We start from the raw sequence: 21,291 nt of genomic DNA, 5'->3' as shown, positions 1-21,291 counted from the left end.
TGTCAACAAATACATTGTTGTCTCCCTGTGCAACAGTGTGGCTCATTGCTGTGTTTTAATAGATTTTTGGAAACAACGGAGCTGCGTGGCACAGAGGAATAAGATGTATCATGCTTTTATACACACAAACCAAAAAGTAATACTCAGTGGGATACATTCATAAATGTTTGGTTGGGCATTACTAAAAGCATCAGTGAAGGACTAAGGACTTTAGTAAACTTTCATATGGTACAGATACAAATGGAAGCACTGTTTGCAAAATGTTTAGCTGTGATCTAATGTATGTGTGATTTCTATAGCCTGGGCCAGTTCTGACTCCTAAAAATGATGTTATAATATATATACAACAGCAACTATGTTTTATATTGATCATTTATTGTTAAGTTATATATTTGGCAAGATGCAAAGTGAAGTGTTAACAGACATCAAATTCGTTTCCCACCAAATATATCTGATCAAGCAGCACCATGTCCACTTGTAGTGAGTACAGTTAAATGAAACTAAACTATTAAACAGTTGTTGTGGTTAAGTTCAGACTCTCACAGCACCTGGTTAAGGCTCATACAAGATCCTGGCCTGGTTTAATCCAGAATAAATTCAGACTGACTTCAGACACAAGCCAAATCCGTCTTTCCCTAAACCTCACCAAAGTTTTTTTGTGTCCTAGCCACAGTCATGAGTCAGGATGAAAACCTCTATATTCTTTGGTGTAATATTGGTGAAGGTTGTCAGCTGCTGTCCATCCCTATACCTCTGGCAACTCTGCTGCTGTTAATAAATCCAGCTCCTATTTCATTTCAAATATACAGTATATGTTGCATATATGTGTGATTATATGTATATAATATATATGTATGTAATCCATCCAATTATTATGTTTCATAAAAAACATCTTTGTTGTTGCAGTTTAGACGTAAAGATGATGTAAGTTCTTAGATATTGATAATGGCAAAACATGACACACACATGCATACAAATAAATAAAAACTGTATAGGTATATTTGTGAGCTGCAATGAAAATGCTCCCCTGTGATGCACATAATGTAATGTAATGTAATATGGCTGTTACTGAAGACTGCAGCTGTGAATGTTTACAAGTGGTGTAATAAAAGCATCAAGAAAATTATTGTAGGAGATGCAAAAAAGAACCCAGCTACCTCTGTTTCTTCACTGCTCTGCTTATTCCCACAGCACAGCTGGACCATCAAACAGCTAATTCATCACACACACTGGAGATGCTAATGTTAAACATACAGCAAATGATCATTTCTCCTCTTCACCAGTGGGATGTTGAGCTGCTACACCCAAACTGTCTCGTTAACAATACCATTACAAGCAAAGCGCCACACCCACTGAAGGAGCAAAACCTGAAAGTCTAATAAACGTCCGACCAGTGCACGTATTTTTGATGCAATTAAATTACCTTTGTACAACGCAGTTTACACAATTCAGCACAGTGCTGCTGCAGTGCGTGACTATACTAATACTGGGTAGAGCCTCCCTTTGTGCACAAACAGTTTCAGTTCTTCATGGCATTCATTGGAGATTCTGCTCCATATTGACGTCACATCATATTCATGCTGCCAATCGCCTGTTACCAAAGTTGTTCTACTGGATTCAGATCTGGTGACTGAGGAGATCACTGTCATGTTCAGAAGACCAGTTTTAGATCCTGCTGGAAGAAGCCATTAGAAGATGGTTATACCGGCATAAGCATGGTTATTGCTAACCAAAGACAGAAAGTAGATAGAAATCCTAATTATTTGGTAATAAGGCCCAAAGTCAATAAAACATTCCTCACACCATCGCACCTTGTGCAGCAACCTGGGTTTTTGACACAAGGCAGGTTGGTTCCATGGATTCATGCTGTTGACTCCAGATTGTGACTCTACCATCTGCAGCCTCAGCAGAAACCTACATTCATCAGACCAGGCTGTGTTTTTCAGTTCACAACAGTGTTGATGAGTTTGTGTCACAGCAGCCTCACATTTCCGTTCTCGGCTGGGACTGAGGGGATGCTCTTGATGTCAGACATCACAGTAAAAGGCTTCTCCAACCCCAAGTCTCAAGCTATGGATTCCCTTTTTATTTTGACTTCAGTTTATTTCAGAATGCCTTGTTCTTTGTCATGTACTGTATCTCGTTTCCCTAACATTTCCCAGACAACCCGACGTTGTCTCTTCTGTTGTAGTTCATCCACCTCAAGGTTGGACGATTTTGTTCATTCTCTTCTGACCTCATCAACCAGGTGTTTCTGTCCAAAGAACTGCTGCTCAGGGGACAGTTTTTGTTGGTTTTAGCTCCATTCTGAGTTCAAACTGTTGTGTATGAAAATCTCAGGGGATCAGTAGTTTCAGAAATACTCACACCAGCCCGTCTGACACCAACAATCATGTCATGGTCAAAGTAACTGAAATACACATGTCACTGCTGCCACATGATGATGGTAGATTGTATAATTACATAAATAAGCGGGTCTTCTAAATGGAACGCTCTCTGAAAAGTGAATACTATTATATTATTATATTAAAACCTAAACAATTGTGGACTTATTGGGATTTTTAATTACAGAACTGCTTTAAAGGTTCAGTGTGTGAGATTTAGGAGAAAATAATCTATTGGCACAAATTGAATATAAAATAACCCTAGTGATTAGTTAGTTTCAGCAAAATTGTATTAATTGTTGTTTTCTATACCTCAGAAGGGACCCTGTATATTTAAATACTTAATATTTACATCGAGGGGGTCCGCTCTACGGAGGCTGCCATGTTTTTTACGGTAGTCCAGACAGGAAAAACATAACGCCTTTTGAGTTTTTTTTTACTGAAGGCTTCTACAGGTTTTCTGTCATGTTTGGAAGGGGAGAGTAAGGTGACGGGTTTTCAGCTGCCACATGCAATGTCACCACTAGATGTCACTAAATTCAACACACTGTACCTTTAAATCACAGGCAGGTGAAATCCATCATGAGAGAAGAGTGAAGAATGGCGAGTTGTGACAGAGTAAGTAGGGCTGTGAAACTCACAGGGTTGTTCTTCCATTGCATAAACATCCCTAGAGGAAGGCTTTTTTTTTTACCTCGGGCCGAACAGAGTCATTCTACTGAGACAGAATTCTATCTGTGGAAAAGTCATGTGCCATGCTCACGTACACTGACATGCAGCTGAATACATCCTGGGTATAGACTGAGGTGGAAGCTCCTTGGATTTCTCTCTTCACTGGTCATCTGTGACAAATAAGGTTATATATTCCAGAGTGCAAGCCCAGTAGAACTGTGTGTGTGTGTGTGTGTGTGTGTGTGGGTGTGTGTGGTCTAGGTACTTATCTTGCTCTAGGGACCTAAATCGGTTCATACAGTTAAGTTATGTTGACTTCTATTCAGTATGGGGGAAAAAAACAAGTCCACAAATGGCAAATTGTTTCAATTGAATAGGAAAACATTGGAGGAGGTTAAGAGATGGGTGAAGTTTTTTATTAGGGTTAGGTTATGGGATAAGCAATATGGTTGGGGAAATAGTAGTAACGGTTAGGGTTAAAATCCAGGAAATAAAGGTAAATACATTGAGACATCATTTTATCCAGTTAGACATTTGTCTAAAATACTAATCAATTTATTCTTGAGTCCATTTGAAGAAACGTCCTCTCTCAGCCAGAGAATGACTTGAGGTCTGACTTTGACAAGCAACAAAGTACATGGTTGTGACTTGGTATTTGAACAGATTGGACCTTCTCTATCTTGTGTTCGCTTCCTGACACAGATTCACCAATGAATAGAGTGACAATGATTCTCACATGGGATTTAAGCTTTGGAAGTTACCACCCCAGCAAATGGATGTTATTAGTTATCATCAGTACCATTATTACGTTTTAGAAGGGACATGCAAGTATATGCTTACTTAGTTTATCCCAAACATTTTTCAAATCATCAAATTTTATTTGTATAGCCCATATACACAAATCATAATTTGCCTCATAAACCTTAACATCTGTTATACCTGAAACTGTCTGGATTGACCTTATATTCAGCATGTGATGAGATAAGTAGGCTAAACCATGACCTCAAGCCAGATTAAGACGAATCATAAGTGCTATGATTGATGATCAATTGATGTGTATTGGATTATACTGTATGTGTAAACATGTAAAACATTCGAAGATTTGTGAAAAGTCACACCAGTCTACTATCTTCATATTGAACTTTCCCTGAAATTGCAGAGTTGGTTTGTTGGTTTGCTGCAGGCACGATGTAGAGACTGCATGTTTCTTTGTGTATTAGCTGGATGTGTGTGTATCTCTTATGGCCTTTTGGGGTTGTGAAGATATATCACCTCATTTCCCTCATTACATACAGTATGCCTGCCTGACCTTTGCAGTGACACCTCCATCTGTCATGGTATAAGGCCAGATGACCACTCTGGAGCATACTGTCTGGTCGTCAGCCTACATAAGTAGCAAGCATGACTCTTTTGGCCACTTTGCAGTGTTTGGGTGAGTAACTAATAACAGCCGCAGCAGCATCTATAGTAAAAGAGAAATGGATGCAGCAAGTCAAAACACAAGTATCAGAACATAATGGAATGGGTCAGTTAAAACCAGGGTCCTTGATACATAGACTAATAAAGACGTCAGACAAATTGATGTTTTTATTCCAACTCCAGTTAATCACCCAAAGAATACCAATGCTCACCTCTGAAATCATTCCACGTGATCCCTACAATCAATGGTGTCAATTTCTAATATGTCTGTCATGACAAACATGTAAGTATAACAGACCGATTAAAGATTAAGATTAACTGATGGAAGTTGTTGGCTTGAGAGGCTACTGATTATCTGAGCATCAGAGCTGCTGATGAAGAGTTGATGTTTAAGTTTATTAATGCCAGGACGCAGTCCCCTGAGAATCAATTATTGGAAGTAATGGTGGGTTTGTCTGCAGGTTTATCAGGTTGGCAGGTGATGCATTAGTAAACATGAAGCAATATTAGTATTTATTTAGAGACACGTCTTTGTCCGCCTGTTTAATGTGAGTCAAGTATACATCCACCTTTTACCTCGGTTTGGTCTTCACCAACCCCTGAGAAAAAGGCCATGCTCTTCAGCCACTAAATATGACCACAAGCTAGCCACTGTTGGCTCTTTTGACAGTGCAATACCACTGCAGTATTTCGGTGAGGAACTAATAACAACAGCATTTATAATAATGGCTGTGTCTGAGGGGTAACGAGAAGGTAGGCAGTTTGATCCCAGTTCTCTCTATCTGCTTGCTGAAGTGTCATTGGACCCCGAATTGCCCCTCATTAGTGCTGCCCATAGATGCACTAGGTGTGAATTTCATCAAAACTAAAAAAGCACAATATAAACACACACCATTTACCATTTAATAAGAGAAATGCATGTAGGTTATTAGATACCATTGCTACTAAAGCAGATTAGCAGTTGTGGGATAAAAGTCTTTATGAAGGCACTGATCGTACTACACTGTAATTTCTGTTGAGCCTCATTCATGCCCCCTTTATGTACTCAAGATATCAATCTGTTTCAAACAATGTCACTGCCCACATACTTCCTTGTGTCTTTCATGGTTGTTAAGTAATCCAGCCACTTTGTAAACATTGTGCAAGCTAAAATCTTGTAGTTTCTTAATAACGCAACAAGTCTCTCATCAGAAAGTAGTTGAAATTTCTTCTTCATGTCCTACGGTTGTCTTGTTTACGATATTGGCTAAACCCCTGTGATTTCCAGTGGTGCTGGATATTCTGTCAAAGTTTTCATTTGTAAGCTTTGACAAAATGTACACAAAAGAATGCAGAGACAGAAGGCTGAGTCTGTTTCCTTACACAGGTCTAATGAGAAACATACTGAGCCTTTACTAATTAGCAAAAAAGTTGTGTATTCAAACCTGCCGCCTGGGGCCTTACTGTGTGGCGTTTGCGTGTTCTCCTTGTGCCTGTGTGGGTTTTCTCTACACTGCAGCTTCCTCCCACAGTCCATAGATGTGCAGGTTAATTGGTATGTCTGAGCTCTGTGGTCGGCTGTGGGACCTGCTCCCTGCCTCTTGCCTAGTATTAGCTGGGATTGGCTCCATTAACCCTGTGACCCCCAAAGGATAAGCAGTACAGCTAATAGGTGTCTTCTCCTTTCAGCACTGCTTGGCTCTCTGCTCACCAACTAAAAAACGAAAATGTAAAAATGTATTCAAGTGGAATTGTATTATCAAAAACACTTAAAATGCGGTCTATTTATGATTTCTCTACAGATAATATCCACATATTCTAATCCTATGTACCATTGGATGGTAGTTCACTAATGACTTGGATTTGCCTTATGGAAATTTAAAGATGCCATTTATAATCAATGTCCTTTGGTAAGAGGAAAAGGAGCAGATGAGGGCGTATTAGACTGATGGTCCTCATTAAGTTGGCATGTATTAATATAGCATGGGGGTACAAACAGTTCAGGAGGTTGCACGCACATGTGTTTAGTAGAATTAAAGTAAATCAAAAAGCTCAGAATTTGACAGATAAACATACAGACTGTGTCACTGCACGGCTACAATGCAATGGTGAAACATTTAATGGTCAAACCTGGACCTTCTTTCCTAATAAAGATTAATCTTAAAAGTTACAAGCGTTTATGTGACATGTCTTTATTTTTCGTGTGTGCTTCCCAAAGCAGAAGTAAAGAGCAAGTGCATGCAAATGCGATTAAAAGTTTCTCAAAGCTGACTGCTGTGCTGAAAACACTTACTTCAAAGTAAATGTCAAGTGTGAAGAACCAAAAGGATTTTAAGCTCACAACCCTTTATGTTAACTTTGAAGGCAGTTCTGTTTGCACTTAAATCAACTGTGCAATGAATTGTGTGTGTGTATGTGTGTTTCTTCTAATACATCATCTTTATTTTAAATGTTTGTGGGACATGGGGGCGTGGTTTGTATCAAGTTGGTGTTGATGACCAAGTCAAATAATCAAGTTAATGATGAACCAATGACATGAGGAGCCACTTTCTGAACCAGGCATCTGATCTGTCCTTTCCTGCAGTATAAGAGGCAACCAACACGTTTGTGTTGCCTGTATACTCCCTAACCAACTGGCTCATTCTGACTGAGTGTAGTTGGATAAATGTTTCATTGAGAAATTGTGAATGGGTTCACAGGGATACAGAGGGAGCACGATGATCTGCACTTTCCTTGCTTTTTTGCTCCTCTTTAAAACCTTGTTTTGATTTGGATGGTTAGACTGAGATACATTCACACCATGATTAGCCCTGACATGGAAAAAACCGCCTCCTCATTTATTTGAATGAGGCCACTCTAGCAACACAGCAGGGGTCCCAATGCAGAGGGCTCCATAAAAAAATTAAACCTGGCTCAACATTTGCTGCAATGCAACATTACCTGGCAATTTGCTGCATTGGCAAATGAAACACATGCCACCATCGATTCCCGGTTCATTCGTTTCATGAACCTAATATTCATATTGTTGACTTTGATAGCTTTCCAGAATTCTAAAATCATGTCAGAGTCTTGAGTGTGAATAACAGATCTGTAGAAATAAGAACTTGTTCAGAATTGTTTCTGACTGCGTAGGCTTCACCCTTCAGAGATTTCTGCTGCAGCCTCTATCATATGCACATGAACTCCCTTCACAGGACACGTCAAGCTGTGCTAAACCCGCCTGCATTAAAAATAATCATATACATGACGAAACTCAAGCCTCACTACTCCATGTCCCAGAATTGTACATTACCATTTCAAGTATGTATTTAACAATTAATGTTTTCAAAAGCTATGTTAGACCATGTCACTGTGATTTCACAGCAGTTCTGCTGTGCACTGACCTCATATGGAGGACTGTGTAATGTCTCATGTTGTTCTGGTCCTTATTTGCGTTCACGTCAACATTTCAGCTCCACTGGATCATAATTAAATTACATCAGTATTCAGGTCCTTTCGCATTAGTGTTCGGAGCCAACTGGGTCTTGGCTGGTTAGTTGTTACCTTTCACATCAGTGTTTGGATCCCTTTCGGAGAAATATAATGAATTCACTGTTGGGAATCATCCCTTCTCCTTCCTGTTGAAAATGTATGTGGTTTGAAAACGACTGCATCTTTTAGAGATTATTTTGTGGATATAACAATGTATTTTTTTATGGTTAATAACTTCAACAATATTAGATATTGAATTGTTTAAAGTCTCTAAGGTCAGCTATCTAGCAGGAGGACGAGTGATTTCTTTGCTCTTGCTAGACTGAGATCAGTGTAGAAAATTACCAGCAGGACAGCCTTCACATTGATTAAACATTGGCTGGTTTGCATGCTGGGAAATGGTGTCTGGCTGAAGCATTGCATTAATAAATCATGTAATTGGAGTGTGGTCCTGCTGATGATTCTTAAGGATTCAGCTCCTGGGTAGACAGTGGAGAGGATCACACACTGACTTTTAATCATTTGCACCATGTAATGTTATGACCTCACATTAAAGAGCTAGAGTCTATAAGACAGAGCATGTCTTTATCATGTGGCATGTGTCATTTCACAGCCAACTGTAGAGCGTGTAGCACCTCTTAGAGTGCCCTGCATTTTATGATTCATCATCTATCTGTCGTGTTTCCACTCTGGTGCTGTGGGAGCGGGCACTCACTCAGCTTACATTGAAGTCCATGCACCAGCAGGCTCAAAGACGAACTCCAATTGTACATGTCAAAGTCACAATGAACTTCCCAGCCAGTAAACAGAGAAAATAACCTTAATGATACCATTTAAATGTTATCATGGTCATTTCAGGGCTTGAACACATTGCAACAAAGTCTGCAGGTCTGAAAATAGTCTGAAGACGTATCCAGTTGCTTTTTGGTTTGAAGGCTTTTTTTGGGGTTTTCCAAACTAGGGACTAAAACTCATAATAAAGTCTGGTAACACTTTATGATACAACTTGCAATGCGCTCTGTAATTTCATTTGATGAATAAAGTACCAGAAAAATACTTCCATTTACTTAAATGCTTGGACAGTGGAAAACAACATTACTAGTATTTTATAAATCCTGGGTAACTGGTAGGTGGTCAACCGGGAATAAGCATAGAAAAAGACCATTCAGCAAGTTTATGTCCACCCTGCCACCTGATGGGTTTAATAAGTTGACTGACTGAGGGGCATCAGACAACTAACATGGTGAGGTGTGAAACTGGATGACTTTATTAACAGAACAAACACATTCAGCCACGAAACTGTAATCAAAAACACAGTTAAACTCCTGGAGCCAGGTTCCATAGGTTCCATAGGTTATAGGTTTGGTTAGATTTAGCCACACATTTATTTAGTTATGGTTAGGAAAATATATATGTATCATGTATCCATCATAAACACAACATGTGTAAAAAAAAATTTGTTTGGATCTTTCCCCTATTTATTTTTTAATGAGAGCTCTTAGTAAACAGCACAGGCTCTGTTTTCCTCATTAATTTACATAGAATCATAAATGACATTGACCTTGGCAATAAATTGTGCTTTATTGTGAGTGATTGCTGCTACAGTTGGAGCCATATGTGTATGTTTCTTCCTCCTGCAGCTCCACACAGACATGGACCATGGAGACAGTGCAGTGAAGTACACTCTGTCAGGAGAAGGAGCTGGGTCCATCTTCACCATCGATCAAATTACAGGAGATATTCATGCCCTGGTGGGGCTTGACAGGTCAGTACTCATAAATAACAATTACAATATGGTAATATTGTTTATTTCTAATACATACATTACTGGCATCTGCAGTAATGAACAAGGATTGATCTACATTGTAAATACAGTACATTATGTGTAATATCACATGATGCTCCCGGTCTTTGAATGAACTTAGCAATTCTGTCCAAAATATTATGCCAGTTTAAAAGTTTTAAAAGTAGGTATTTTATTTCTCTAGGCGAACTAGACACTTTGTTATCTAGGACAAAATTAAGATAATGTTACAGTTAATGATCTAGTAAAGCAGTAGAGAAGCGGAACAGTGCTCTATCAACAACCTTCTATGAGCTATGAGGATTTAATTTACAATGATGATGAGTGAGGAAAATAAAAACCTTTCAGAGATAATAACTCATGCAATTCACTTTTCAAGTGCTCTTACTGTGAGCTTCAGCTCTACAGTGATAGAAATTGATGGGGGTTTTGAAATAGAACTTGGTTGAAGCTGACCAATGATATGTCTCTGTGTGATAAAACACAGCCCCCCTGACATTACCCGTGTGACGTGAATGACATATTTATATTCATTAGCTTTACTTTGTGAATGTCACAGTCATAACAGAGTCATAAAACACAGTTTTCACACTCACAGTATGTATTCTGTAAGGGATCTGATAAGATACAAAACTGTAAATACATATTCTTGTCATATATTTACTGTCTCACCACTACACAAAGCAACAGGCCCAAGTGATGCAGCCCCTTGTTATTTTTTAATGCACTGCTGTTTCCAGTCCACTGAGGCATCTTTATCGAATATGAACACTGTAATTCCATTCCGACCAAATGACGTATGATATGATCTGTATTTCTGCATCACTATGCTCCGTTACCTCTGTATAGCACTAAGTAATCACAGAATGCATTTAGTTTGCTTTATGTTAGGAAATAAGACACAGCAAACACAGTCAGCATAAAGTCTCCACTTCCAAGTTATTGCCCCATCCTTTCTTGTCTCTAGCTTAAAGTGCATATACAATGTTTTCTGCCGGTAACCTTGGCTAGATTGCAAACTGAACCATTTAGCTAGGTTTAATAAAGCGAATGTATTGTAATAGTATGTTAGTATGTTAATGGTGTATTATTTGATATACGATTCTCTACTGACAGATGCTGCATAATTTTCAGATTAACAAACTAATAAGCCAAAGCAGTGAGCTAATGGGAAACAGCTGAGGGCAGGTTACATAGCAGGCTGTCTCAAGTGAGGAGCAGAGGTGGGAAACTTCCAACAGCCTCATAGATGTACACATGTGCATTCAAAAAGTCCCTTGTCAGTGTAAACAAAATAACCCAAAAATCCTCTGTGGGTTAGGTGTGAGTGGGTTTTATGGAAAAATCACAGTTATAATTAGGCAACGAATGCACAGTAGTTATGGTTCACATGTTCTGTCAGATCGGCAATCACTCCCATCTTAACTAAGACATTATTCTGACGATGACATCACATTGCAAATGCATTGGCTTGCATATTTCAGAAGCGGACTGTGTAAAAAACGAACCCTTCTGCAGTCATCCCCACTGCTGTCAGACTCTACAAAATAAATGCTGCACTATTTTGTCTCCATATATCAACTACTGTACTTACCATTACTCATACTAGTTTTCATAAAAATGTCATTTTGCACATACATACCGTCTTGCACTTTATCTATATAATGTATACCAAGTATAATATATTATATTTTATATGTACTTGCATACCATATTGACATCATATTATATACTACAGAGAATTCACAAACATTCATATATATTCATATGTAGACATAGGTATGTACAGCACAGATTATATAATCATAATAGTCTATATACTCATTTACAGTATATGCCTATGTTTATTTCAATATCTCCTTATATTGCATGTGTGTAAATACACACAAAACATAGAATGTTATTTCGTCATTAGAAGCCTTCATTCCTGTTTTGCTTTATTTGTTTTTATGATTTCCTCTGTGAGCTAAATCCTGTCTCACTGACCAAAGACGACCAACAGGAGGGCCATTCTCATGAATTCCAAATGCATGGAGGTATGCATGTCAAAACAGCCTTTAATTCCTCCACTTGTCAGGAGGAACAAAACGTTGGTTCAATGAGTAATAACAGAACTAGTGCTTTCAGCCATGTCTGTATAAATCCCAAGTATATTCTGTGTCAGACTTCAATTATACTCGTATCATTCTTCTCATCCAGAAGTATTCAAACTGAGTTTCTATTCAATCTGCCTCAATGCAAAATGGTATGTGACCATCAGTTACGATACAGTTTATCTTGAATTGCAGGGTAACTTGAATCTCCCATTAAGCGTATACAGACATATTTCCTACTGCTGAAATGGTGAACACACTTAAAAAGCTGAACTTCAAGTTATTAATATCTAAAGGTCAAAGGTAAAGGAGTAGTGAGGTGAATAGGTGAGGTGTTGCCATGACAATAAGATTCTAAGACATGTACTCACGCCCCAAGTGTCTTGACTCCCATGACCCAAATCCACTGAAAACGCATAATCTGAGGTCTGTGTGATTGATGTGTGTGTGTATTGTTTGCTAAAACTCACAGTGTTGGTGTAAACACAAGCTCACAAAAAGACATGTGGACACCTGAATATCACGTTACAGACCAGCTGACTTCACTTTTTCTAGCTTGAAAATATTTTCATTACTGTGTGTCATATTTTGTTTCTCAGGGAGGAAAAGTCCTACTACACGCTGAGGGCCCAGGCTGTTGACATCCACACAGGTCTCCCTCTGGAACCGGAGTCGGAGTTCATCATCAAGGTGCAGGACATCAACGACAATGAGCCACGATTCCCAGATGGACCGTACAGCGGCAGTGTCCCGGAGATGTCCCCAACAGGTAAGAAGGCTGTCAGCGGCTGAGAGGAGAGGACAAAAGAAGCCTTTCTAAATATACTGTATGTACTGTTATATTCTACATTTGATAAATATTTAATGACCCGCTTCAATTCCCCAATAGAAGAACAATGAGGCCACAGAGAATGAGCAAAATGTGAAGTATCCAGGACAAATTGGATGATGCTTTTGACAAGTATAGAAGTTGCAATATTAATTGGAACTTTGCTTGATGAGTGTACTGTGGGCTTTCAAAATAATGATCCAAACTAAAATAACCTACACTCGAATCCAGATTGGCAAAATGGCTTACTTGGCACAACATAAGAGAGAATACTCTGCAGAAGAAACTGACCTGAACAACACATGAACAGGTCATCTTGTTGTTTTAGCATAACGAATAGTTTAGAGACGTACAAACAAACACAGACAAAACCTAAACCTACATGGAGAAGGTAATTGTCTGGTAACTAACTGGGGATACAAGGAGTTGGTATAAATACAAGGGAGGAAACAAAGGGAAATAAAAATATGTGTGGGGAGGTCCAGTGGTTAGGAATGAGAACCAGCCGGAACAGCAACTGGTGGGCAGGTGGAAAAGGACAGGACATAGAGGCAGAATGGGCTGTGACGTTTCAGTGGAGGTGTAAAAATAAACAATGACAACATAAATATCTTTTTAAGATTCCGCCTGTAACCAACCCTATGTTTTGGTGCACTTACATTCTAAAATCTGAAATCCATATACAGAATAAATGTGTGTAGGCTTTTTATTTCAGCTTTCCTGTTAAGTTTCACTTTGCAATATGCCTGGACATATTAAGTTGTAGTTGTAACACACACACACACACACACACACACACACACTAAGCCAGACTTAGTGGCCCATCTGTCTGCTAAATACCATTACTGAGAGGTAATTTAACAGTCAAGGTCTTTATGCTTTAAGCTGTTAATGCTTCAGCTGAGGACCAAAGTGCTCTGAGGGAAGCTTGACCCCAGTGTGTCTCTGTTACACTGAAATACGGCAACAAACGGTGTAGCAGATTAGCTATGGGAGCAAACAGCACAAGCGTCCATATAATAAAACATAATCCTGTCTATGAGAAGTCCACTGCTAAGAAGAGTTTTCTCAATTCAAAGAACATGGTCTAATCTACGACTTGTCATAGAGTTTCAGATATACTTTCAACACTTGCCTCATACTGCACATGCTTTAGGCTTAACTATAAAAGCCTAATATACTATAAAATATTATAAAAAAATATATTAGAATGCAAAGAGGACACCTAAGATGGCTTGTTCTGGCATAGCCTGTTCCAGAGTTGCCTGTTTATTTCCCCTCAGAGGGTGCCTCTGATCGTCTGAGATCAGATATTTACACCATATTAATAATTTATCTCCAGTGCTTAAAGGTAGGGTGGTTGTTTCTACAACACTTCCTATCTTATTTGTTGAAGTCCTCTTCACATCCCAATTGCCATCAATAAAGTCCTGTAACAAAAATAAAAAAGGTGGTGTCATTCAGTCCAACTTAAATGATAAGGCACACTCATCTGTCACGAACCGACATGGCTGCCTTCGTGCCCACTGCCCGTGCTCCCACTGTGAATGACCGAGCCAGAAGTCAGTGAGCGAGTAGAGGAAAGGACTTTAAGCAGTTGTCAGGCAGTGCACCTTCATGTGTTTTGGAGGCATAGCTTGTCAAGAGGGGCCGATGGGAGTGGGTGAGATTTCTAGATTACATTTTTTTTTTTAAGTGTAGTCTCTTGCCTTTCCAGGATTACCAACCCTAGCTCTGATGTTTTGTGGTTGCGGTGGGGTACGTAATAAATTCGGTATGATACATAGTTCAAATTGTTTTGTGGTATATTTTCAGTAAGAACACAGAGCATTAACAGGGTAAGGGTAAGACCTCCCATATGAGAGAAAAATACATTCGTCATTTATTTTATTTATCAAATTGCAGAATTAATTTAGCAAAATTGTGTGGTGGAGGTTGTAATGTTTGCTCATAATATATCTACATTCTCTGCTGGTCCATGTAAACATACTCATTGATCTTCTTGGATCAGTTAAATAGCCATATGTTTTATATTGAAAACATTACCATTAATACTAAAGACACTAGGATAAAAAAGAATCCAGAATAAATCCCTGTGTAGCCTACTGAAAGGCAGAGATGTGTTGGTTGTATATTCCCTGGCTATAGCTGAGTTCTTTGTCTGCTGTAAAGGCCTATGTACTTTTTATTGAGAGACAATAACAACAGGATGTTTAATTGCTGTTGTTAGGAAATGGCTAATAATAGAACGTATTTACACAGTCATTTACATGTTTACAGTTGTCCATTCATCCTGTGTCCTTATTTCAATCCTGATAGCACAGTATAATGTAACGTTTGCAAAGTTCAACATTTATTAGTTGTAGTACTAAACATAAAGTGCAGTTGATGGGAATATCATCAGTTTCTGCTGGTATCTCATCAGAAATTTAAGTTGGTAATCCAACCAGTAGAAATATAGAGAAAGGTTAACCAAGACACATCACTACACACCATGGGAGATTTAAAAGATTTAAAAAACAATTTAAAATGGAGCTATTACTACACAGGCTGCCACAGTTGTACTCTCCAGAATATAAATCACACCCACCTGCAGGAGCTATTTAGCTTATACTTCTATTGTACACCTGTTTGTTGGGTCGAGTTTAGATCATGTCCCAACAACGCACTTCAGTTTGTTTGAGGCTGCCTCCTCTACAGGTGTGGTTATTTTGGTCCACGACAGAGTTTAATTATTCTGTTCACATATGCTGAATAAATCACTAAGGGCTGGTGCACACTTAAGGATAATCGGGCAGATTTTAGACCTGATTTGCCCCTTTCGACTAACAGGGACATTCCAGATTAGTGGCCAGTTGGAGCTGATTATATAATCCTGAAGTGTGAGGGTATTAAAAAAAAACTCTTAATGCAACAGATTGTGTTGGAGTGATCCCCAATCTTGATGTGAAAATATCAAACACATATTTACAATAATTGTCTCCAACTGACAACTCAGAAGCTCGCAATTGCCATTCTTTGTGATTTCACGCCTCTTCAATTTCCACTGTGAAAAAATGTCCCATAAACAGCTTTTCTGTGGTCAAATCATCTAGAGTGTGCATTCTGATAATAACATTAATAACATCTGTCATTATGTCTGTGGTCTGACATTTATAAAAACAGTTAAAAGTGTGCACCAGGCCAAAGAACCAAAGGAGAAAAAAAACCTATTCTTATTCATCTGAGCTCTAATGTGCAGGTGTGAAAACCCTTTGGCACAATTATGGTTATGTGCAGGAAAGTAAGAAAGTTAAAATAAGGATTTTGATAATGTTAGTGGACCTTCTTGTCTTTCTTTATGCTATGTCACCTAACTTACTCCATTGCTCCAATGTTGTGTAATAAGCTGGTTGTAAATGGGACATTTCTGTGTGTATTCGTTCAGGAGCCTATGTGACACAGGTGACTGCCACAGATGCAGATGACCCCACATATGGCAACAGCGCCCGCATCGTCTACAGCATCCTTCACGGACAGCCCTACTTCTCTGTGGACCCCAAGACAGGTGAGGAGAGCAGCATGGCATCACCTGTTTTAGAACTTTCCCATTAAAACTTATACCACAATAAACCAAAAGTTACTCACAGAGTTTTATAACAGATCTGTGACTTCTCCGTGAACCCACCACTCAGACCCCCAGCTGTGTTCCCTCCTAACAAAAGCGTGATATTCAACCGGTAAGGGCACAGTGAGTGGTTCTGAGAGTGAGTTCCTCTCTGGTCCATGCTGCTGGTTGCTAAAAGAGGCATTGAAAGGAACATAAAGATTTTCAGTCCTTTAACAGACATCTCAGCGGAGCAGTAATTGCTCTGAACATGGAGTGTCATGTTTGATTTTCCCCCTGAGGAGCAGCATGCCTCTCCATCCAGTCTCTTCATGTACGCAGGCTGCATCAACCACAGAGTCTTCAAACAAAGCTGGTTTTACTGGGGAAAGTATCAAACTTGGAAAATAATGTAAAGAGACATCAGCAACTGAGACCAGTTTATCGTTACAGTGGGGACCTTTACAAGCCTTTCCAATTTAATCATGGTGTCACGTCAGAGAGGCATTACATTAAAAAAAAACAGTTTCAGTTTAAATCAAGCTTCATTTACATGTGACCTGTGTATTTAGGTAAATGAATGGAAACTACAATAACCATAATGTCATGTTGACGCAATCTGAGTAGAGCAGAGGGTGACCCTAAACAATTGTTTCCAAGAATACACTTAAAAACAGTAGATACCCAAACAGGTCAGCGGCAGCACAAAAAAGAACCACTCAGAAACCACTCTCACAGATGTGTAGACTAAGATGGAAAGGCAACACTAAAAGGATCCGATTTATAGCTAGAACATGTTCAGAGCTTTTCCGCATTGACCTTTTGACACCAACATTTATACATTATATAATTGGGTAACCCAAGTCTAGGATGTACCAACCTCACCAAAAGAAATCCAGTGGATAAGAACATCATTGTGCACTAAGTAACATTCACTGGAATGTCCATAGTGCCACAATGATTGTAGCAAAAATCTGTATAAACAGTTTATACCGACATTGATGTTTCACACATTTAGATGCAAATATGTTCACACTACTGCTCAAGATGTACAGATTCCTACCAAATACTGTGCACAGCACCACTTAGGATCACTGACTGATGAGTTTGTTAATGCCTTGGAATAATTATACTGTCACGTGTGTGTTTCTAGTGTCATCACTTGAAATTTTGCTTTTTGAATTTCAACTGCATCATATAATGAAATTTAAATTCAGACAGCTCTGACAAAAAAGAAAATGCAAATTGAGTTGAAGGATGTCAGAATACAAGGTTTTCTGTCTGATTAGCTGGTCAGAGCACTGCAGCTTCTAGCTGATCACCTCAAGAAACCAAGAAATCTAGCTGTAACTGAAAACTAGGATCCTTTCAGACCATTCCGTCCTGGCTCCTGCTGAATATCTGACTGTCTTTGCCTGAAACAAAGCTGCTCCTTCTTCTATTCTGTGGATGAACAGGGGGCACTTTTTATATGTAATACTTTGGACTAATGAAGTATATATTACTAAAATATTATGAATCAATAATATAATCACTTCTCTACACCCCTCTGCTTGTCCACCTCCTCTAGGAGTTATCAGGACAGCACTAGCCAACATGGACCGCGAGGTGAAAGAGGAGTACCAGGTTCTTCTCCAGGCCAAAGACATGGGAGGTCAGCTTGGGGGGCTGGCGTCCACCACCACCATCAATATCACCCTCAGCGATGTCAACGACAACCCGCCCCGCTTTGCTAAGAGTAAGATCGTCTCAGCAGTGACGTTTGATTAGTTGGATTGTTAAGATGGGTCTCTGGATCTTTGACTGCTTTGTCTGTTGAAATGGATGTATTAAACCAGTCTCTCGTGTGCTCAGGTATATTCCACTTACGGGTGCCAGAGTCTGCACTTGTTGGCTCAGCGGTGGGTCGGATTCGGGCCCACGATTTGGATGCCGGGAGCAATGCAGAGGTGGATTATACCATTGTTCCAGGAGATGAGGGCAACATGTTTGAAATTATCTCTGATGGCCAAAGTCAAGAGGGAGTCGTAGTCTTGAAAAGGGTACGTAGGCTCACAACAACCCACACACTCATGACAGCTGACATACATTACCTGTTGCCCATAAAAATAAAAGCTGATTCTCCTCTAATGCACAAAGGTATAGTTAGCACTGACAAAAAAAACTGGGTGTGGATAAAATCCTGCTAACGGTTTATAAAGTACACGTCAATTAAAGGTTCAGTGTGTAAGAGTTAGGTGAAAGGGATTGTTGGCAGAAATTTAATATTAAATAATCCTAGTGATGTTTTCACTGGTGTGTTTCATCTAAATCGTATGAATTGTTGTTTTCTTTGGGCCCTTTATATTGAAATACTTTATATTTACTCTGTGGAGGCCGCCATGTTTTTTTACTTTCGTCCAAACTTGAGAAACTAAAACCTTTTGAGTTTTCATGACAACTGAAGTTCACCACATGTTTTCTTTCATGTTGGGAAGGGGAGGGTGAGGTGAGGGGTGTTCTGCTTCAAGATGCAACTTCACCTCTAGATGTCACTAAATTCTACACACTGAACCTTTAAGAGAAATGTAAATTTCCAACCCTTTTATTTAATTAATTAATCTGGGTGTTTCCACAACCTTGGGTGTATGTGTACACTTTATTGTCTTTACCCCCACCCATCTGTTGTTTTATATATTGTGCCAGCAGATTTTTCGCAATTAAAGCCCTGTCAGTCAAGAGGGTTTTTAATTTGAAATGGATATAGGTGGTGAGTTTGTATCAACAGTGTAATGTGTGAAGTTTAACCGTGCTCAAGCCTAAAGTATGACTAAGTATATATGTTTAACAAGGGAATTATAAATCATTGGAAAATTTGAGAAAATATATGAAAAAAATACACACAGTGAAAACAGCTAATAATAATCATGCAGTACTGCACATGCGGTTTGTGACTGTATGACCCCTATAAAAAATACTTTAAAAGGAAAGGCACATTTTTGAATCATCAGCATTTCACTGGTGATGTGCTGTCAGTGATCTAAGGGTGGGAAGAATGTGCTGATCTGGCTGTGATCCCAATCAATCTGCCTCTTAACCTTCCACTGAACCAGCTTATTAGGCTGGATAATGCCTTTTACACGCCGGCATGCTAACACACTCTGCTGCACACAAAACACCCTTCACTTTGCAGTGTCAGCCACTGGGTTCCCCTGCTGATGGGAGATCCGGAAGAATGGAAGGTAACAGGAAGAAGAAGGAGGAAAGAAGAGGATACAGACTATGAGGGGGTGGTGATGTTGTAGGATTGTTTGAGGTACAATTTTCAACAGTTCTCTTTTTACTGAAAACATTGATTAGAAAACATGACACTTCCTCCTGGTGGACCACTGCATTCAGTTTCAGATTTGATCTCTTTATAAAGGTTTTGGCAGGAAGTCAGACCACAAGGAGAAGCTCTTCTTAAAAGGACTCATAAAATGTATACTCCATTTAATGCTGCAACTAGAAACACCTCATATCACACTCCCATAAACATCCACATGCAGAGAAAGGACACTCTGGAGCACACAGCACCCATTTCATATCACATCAAACTTTTAACATCACAGGGCTAATTTCAGACTGTCCTCTAAACTGGAACAGTCATGACAGATACTTTCCGAGCACAAAACTTTCTCAGCTATGACACTTATTTTACAAATGAGAAAAGCCATAAATCAGTTGCTTTCAGTGCTAACATTTGGTCCCAGGTCCATTATTTTCATGAAGTTGTCACGCATTTAAAGAATCTGATTCACCCGTGTGAAACATTTGACCTGACTCTTTTTTTTTTAAATCCTGAATTTAAAAGCAGAGATTTGAACTGGACACCTTTAGTAGTACCAGGTCTGAAGTATGCTGTGAAGTCATTTCACGTATCACAGAGGAGGATACATTTGCACAAGAGGATCATCTTATTCAGTTATTGTTTTAATAATGGTTTAAATCACGTTCCAGAGTTTAAATTAATCAAATCCTTCTCTATCAAAAGGAGAACAAACTTGTTATTTTTATATAATATTTTAGATATATTATGCCCATGATCAGGTTAATTATATTAATTTGCTCTGAAAACAGATCACTTTCCTCATTCTGTTTATTGCAGCAGCTCCTCTTTTCAGCCTCTGTCTGAAATGCTTGGTTTTTGCTCCTGTCTCTTTAAGGCCTCCTCCCAATAAAACTCGGTCTTCTCTGATTGGCCAGCTGACCCACTTTGTTGTGATTGTTCAACAACAATCCAGTGCTGGTAGGAAATGTCGCGCTCCGCTCTTGCTTTACCTGGCTTTGTTAGTGGTGTGCCAGAATAGGCAACCAGGCGTGGAACTACTGACAAAGGAGCAATGTTTTCTGTGGAAGAGAGGAGTTCACCACAGGCGTTTTAATTTTACAGACCTTCTATATACACAAAAAATATGTATGAAACATTAGAGAAGAGAAACTGGTAAAAGAAAAAAACATATGACACATTTATTTAGGTTGCTTAGGATGATATTGAGATCACTATAACTTGTAATTGAATATTCTTCAAAAAACATCTCTCTGCCAATATCCCAACATAACCTGTAGTGCAAGAACCACTGATGGTTCAGCCGACATGGGAAACCATCTCTCCTGGTGCTCTGTGTGCTTTCTCTTCATGCCCACTCTCAATTAAATATAACATCTAAGAAAAGGTTTTCTGCCAGTGAGCTTTTGTCTCAGCTATTTGACAGTGAAAATGACAAAGAGGAGAATATGTCAGAGGATAGAGTGGAGAAGGATTAGGAGGCATCCTCCTCTGATGAGAATAAGAACGTTAGTGCTGATCCTCCTGTTGTCTCAAGCACCAGCCGACACGTTACCTGTCAAATACAGAATGTTACCATGGTTCTGTCAACCACTTGAAAGACAGGTTAGACATTAGCTGTGTCTTAATTTAGAGGCTGCATCCTTCATAAACTACATTTGTAGACTGACTGCGTCATAGCGGTAAGACTAGTCACAATTCAAAGGCTCCTCCGAATGTGGCCAACGAATGTGTCCTTCCAGCCCCA

General features: G+C 39.2%; 1 protein-coding gene across 1 annotated transcript in view; it reads left to right on the top strand.

The window, feature by feature from the left end:
• The window catches only part of LOC109640994 (cadherin-12-like), a 76,392-nt gene that overhangs the window by 33,028 nt on the left and 22,073 nt on the right, over positions 1-21,291 (top strand). Inside the window, exons 3-7 of the mRNA XM_069511711.1 lie at positions 9,566-9,690; positions 12,422-12,591; positions 16,079-16,198; positions 17,808-17,975; positions 18,092-18,279. Of these exons, the coding sequence (XP_069367812.1) occupies positions 9,566-9,690; positions 12,422-12,591; positions 16,079-16,198; positions 17,808-17,975; positions 18,092-18,279 (771 nt within the window). The remainder of the gene's footprint in view (positions 1-9,565; positions 9,691-12,421; positions 12,592-16,078; positions 16,199-17,807; positions 17,976-18,091; positions 18,280-21,291) is intronic.

The sequence above is a fragment of the Paralichthys olivaceus genome, chromosome 16, assembly GCF_024713975.1.
Source record: "Paralichthys olivaceus isolate ysfri-2021 chromosome 16, ASM2471397v2, whole genome shotgun sequence".
NCBI lineage: Eukaryota > Metazoa > Chordata > Actinopteri > Pleuronectiformes > Paralichthyidae > Paralichthys > Paralichthys olivaceus.
This window is presented reverse-complemented; position numbering and strand designations above follow the sequence as displayed.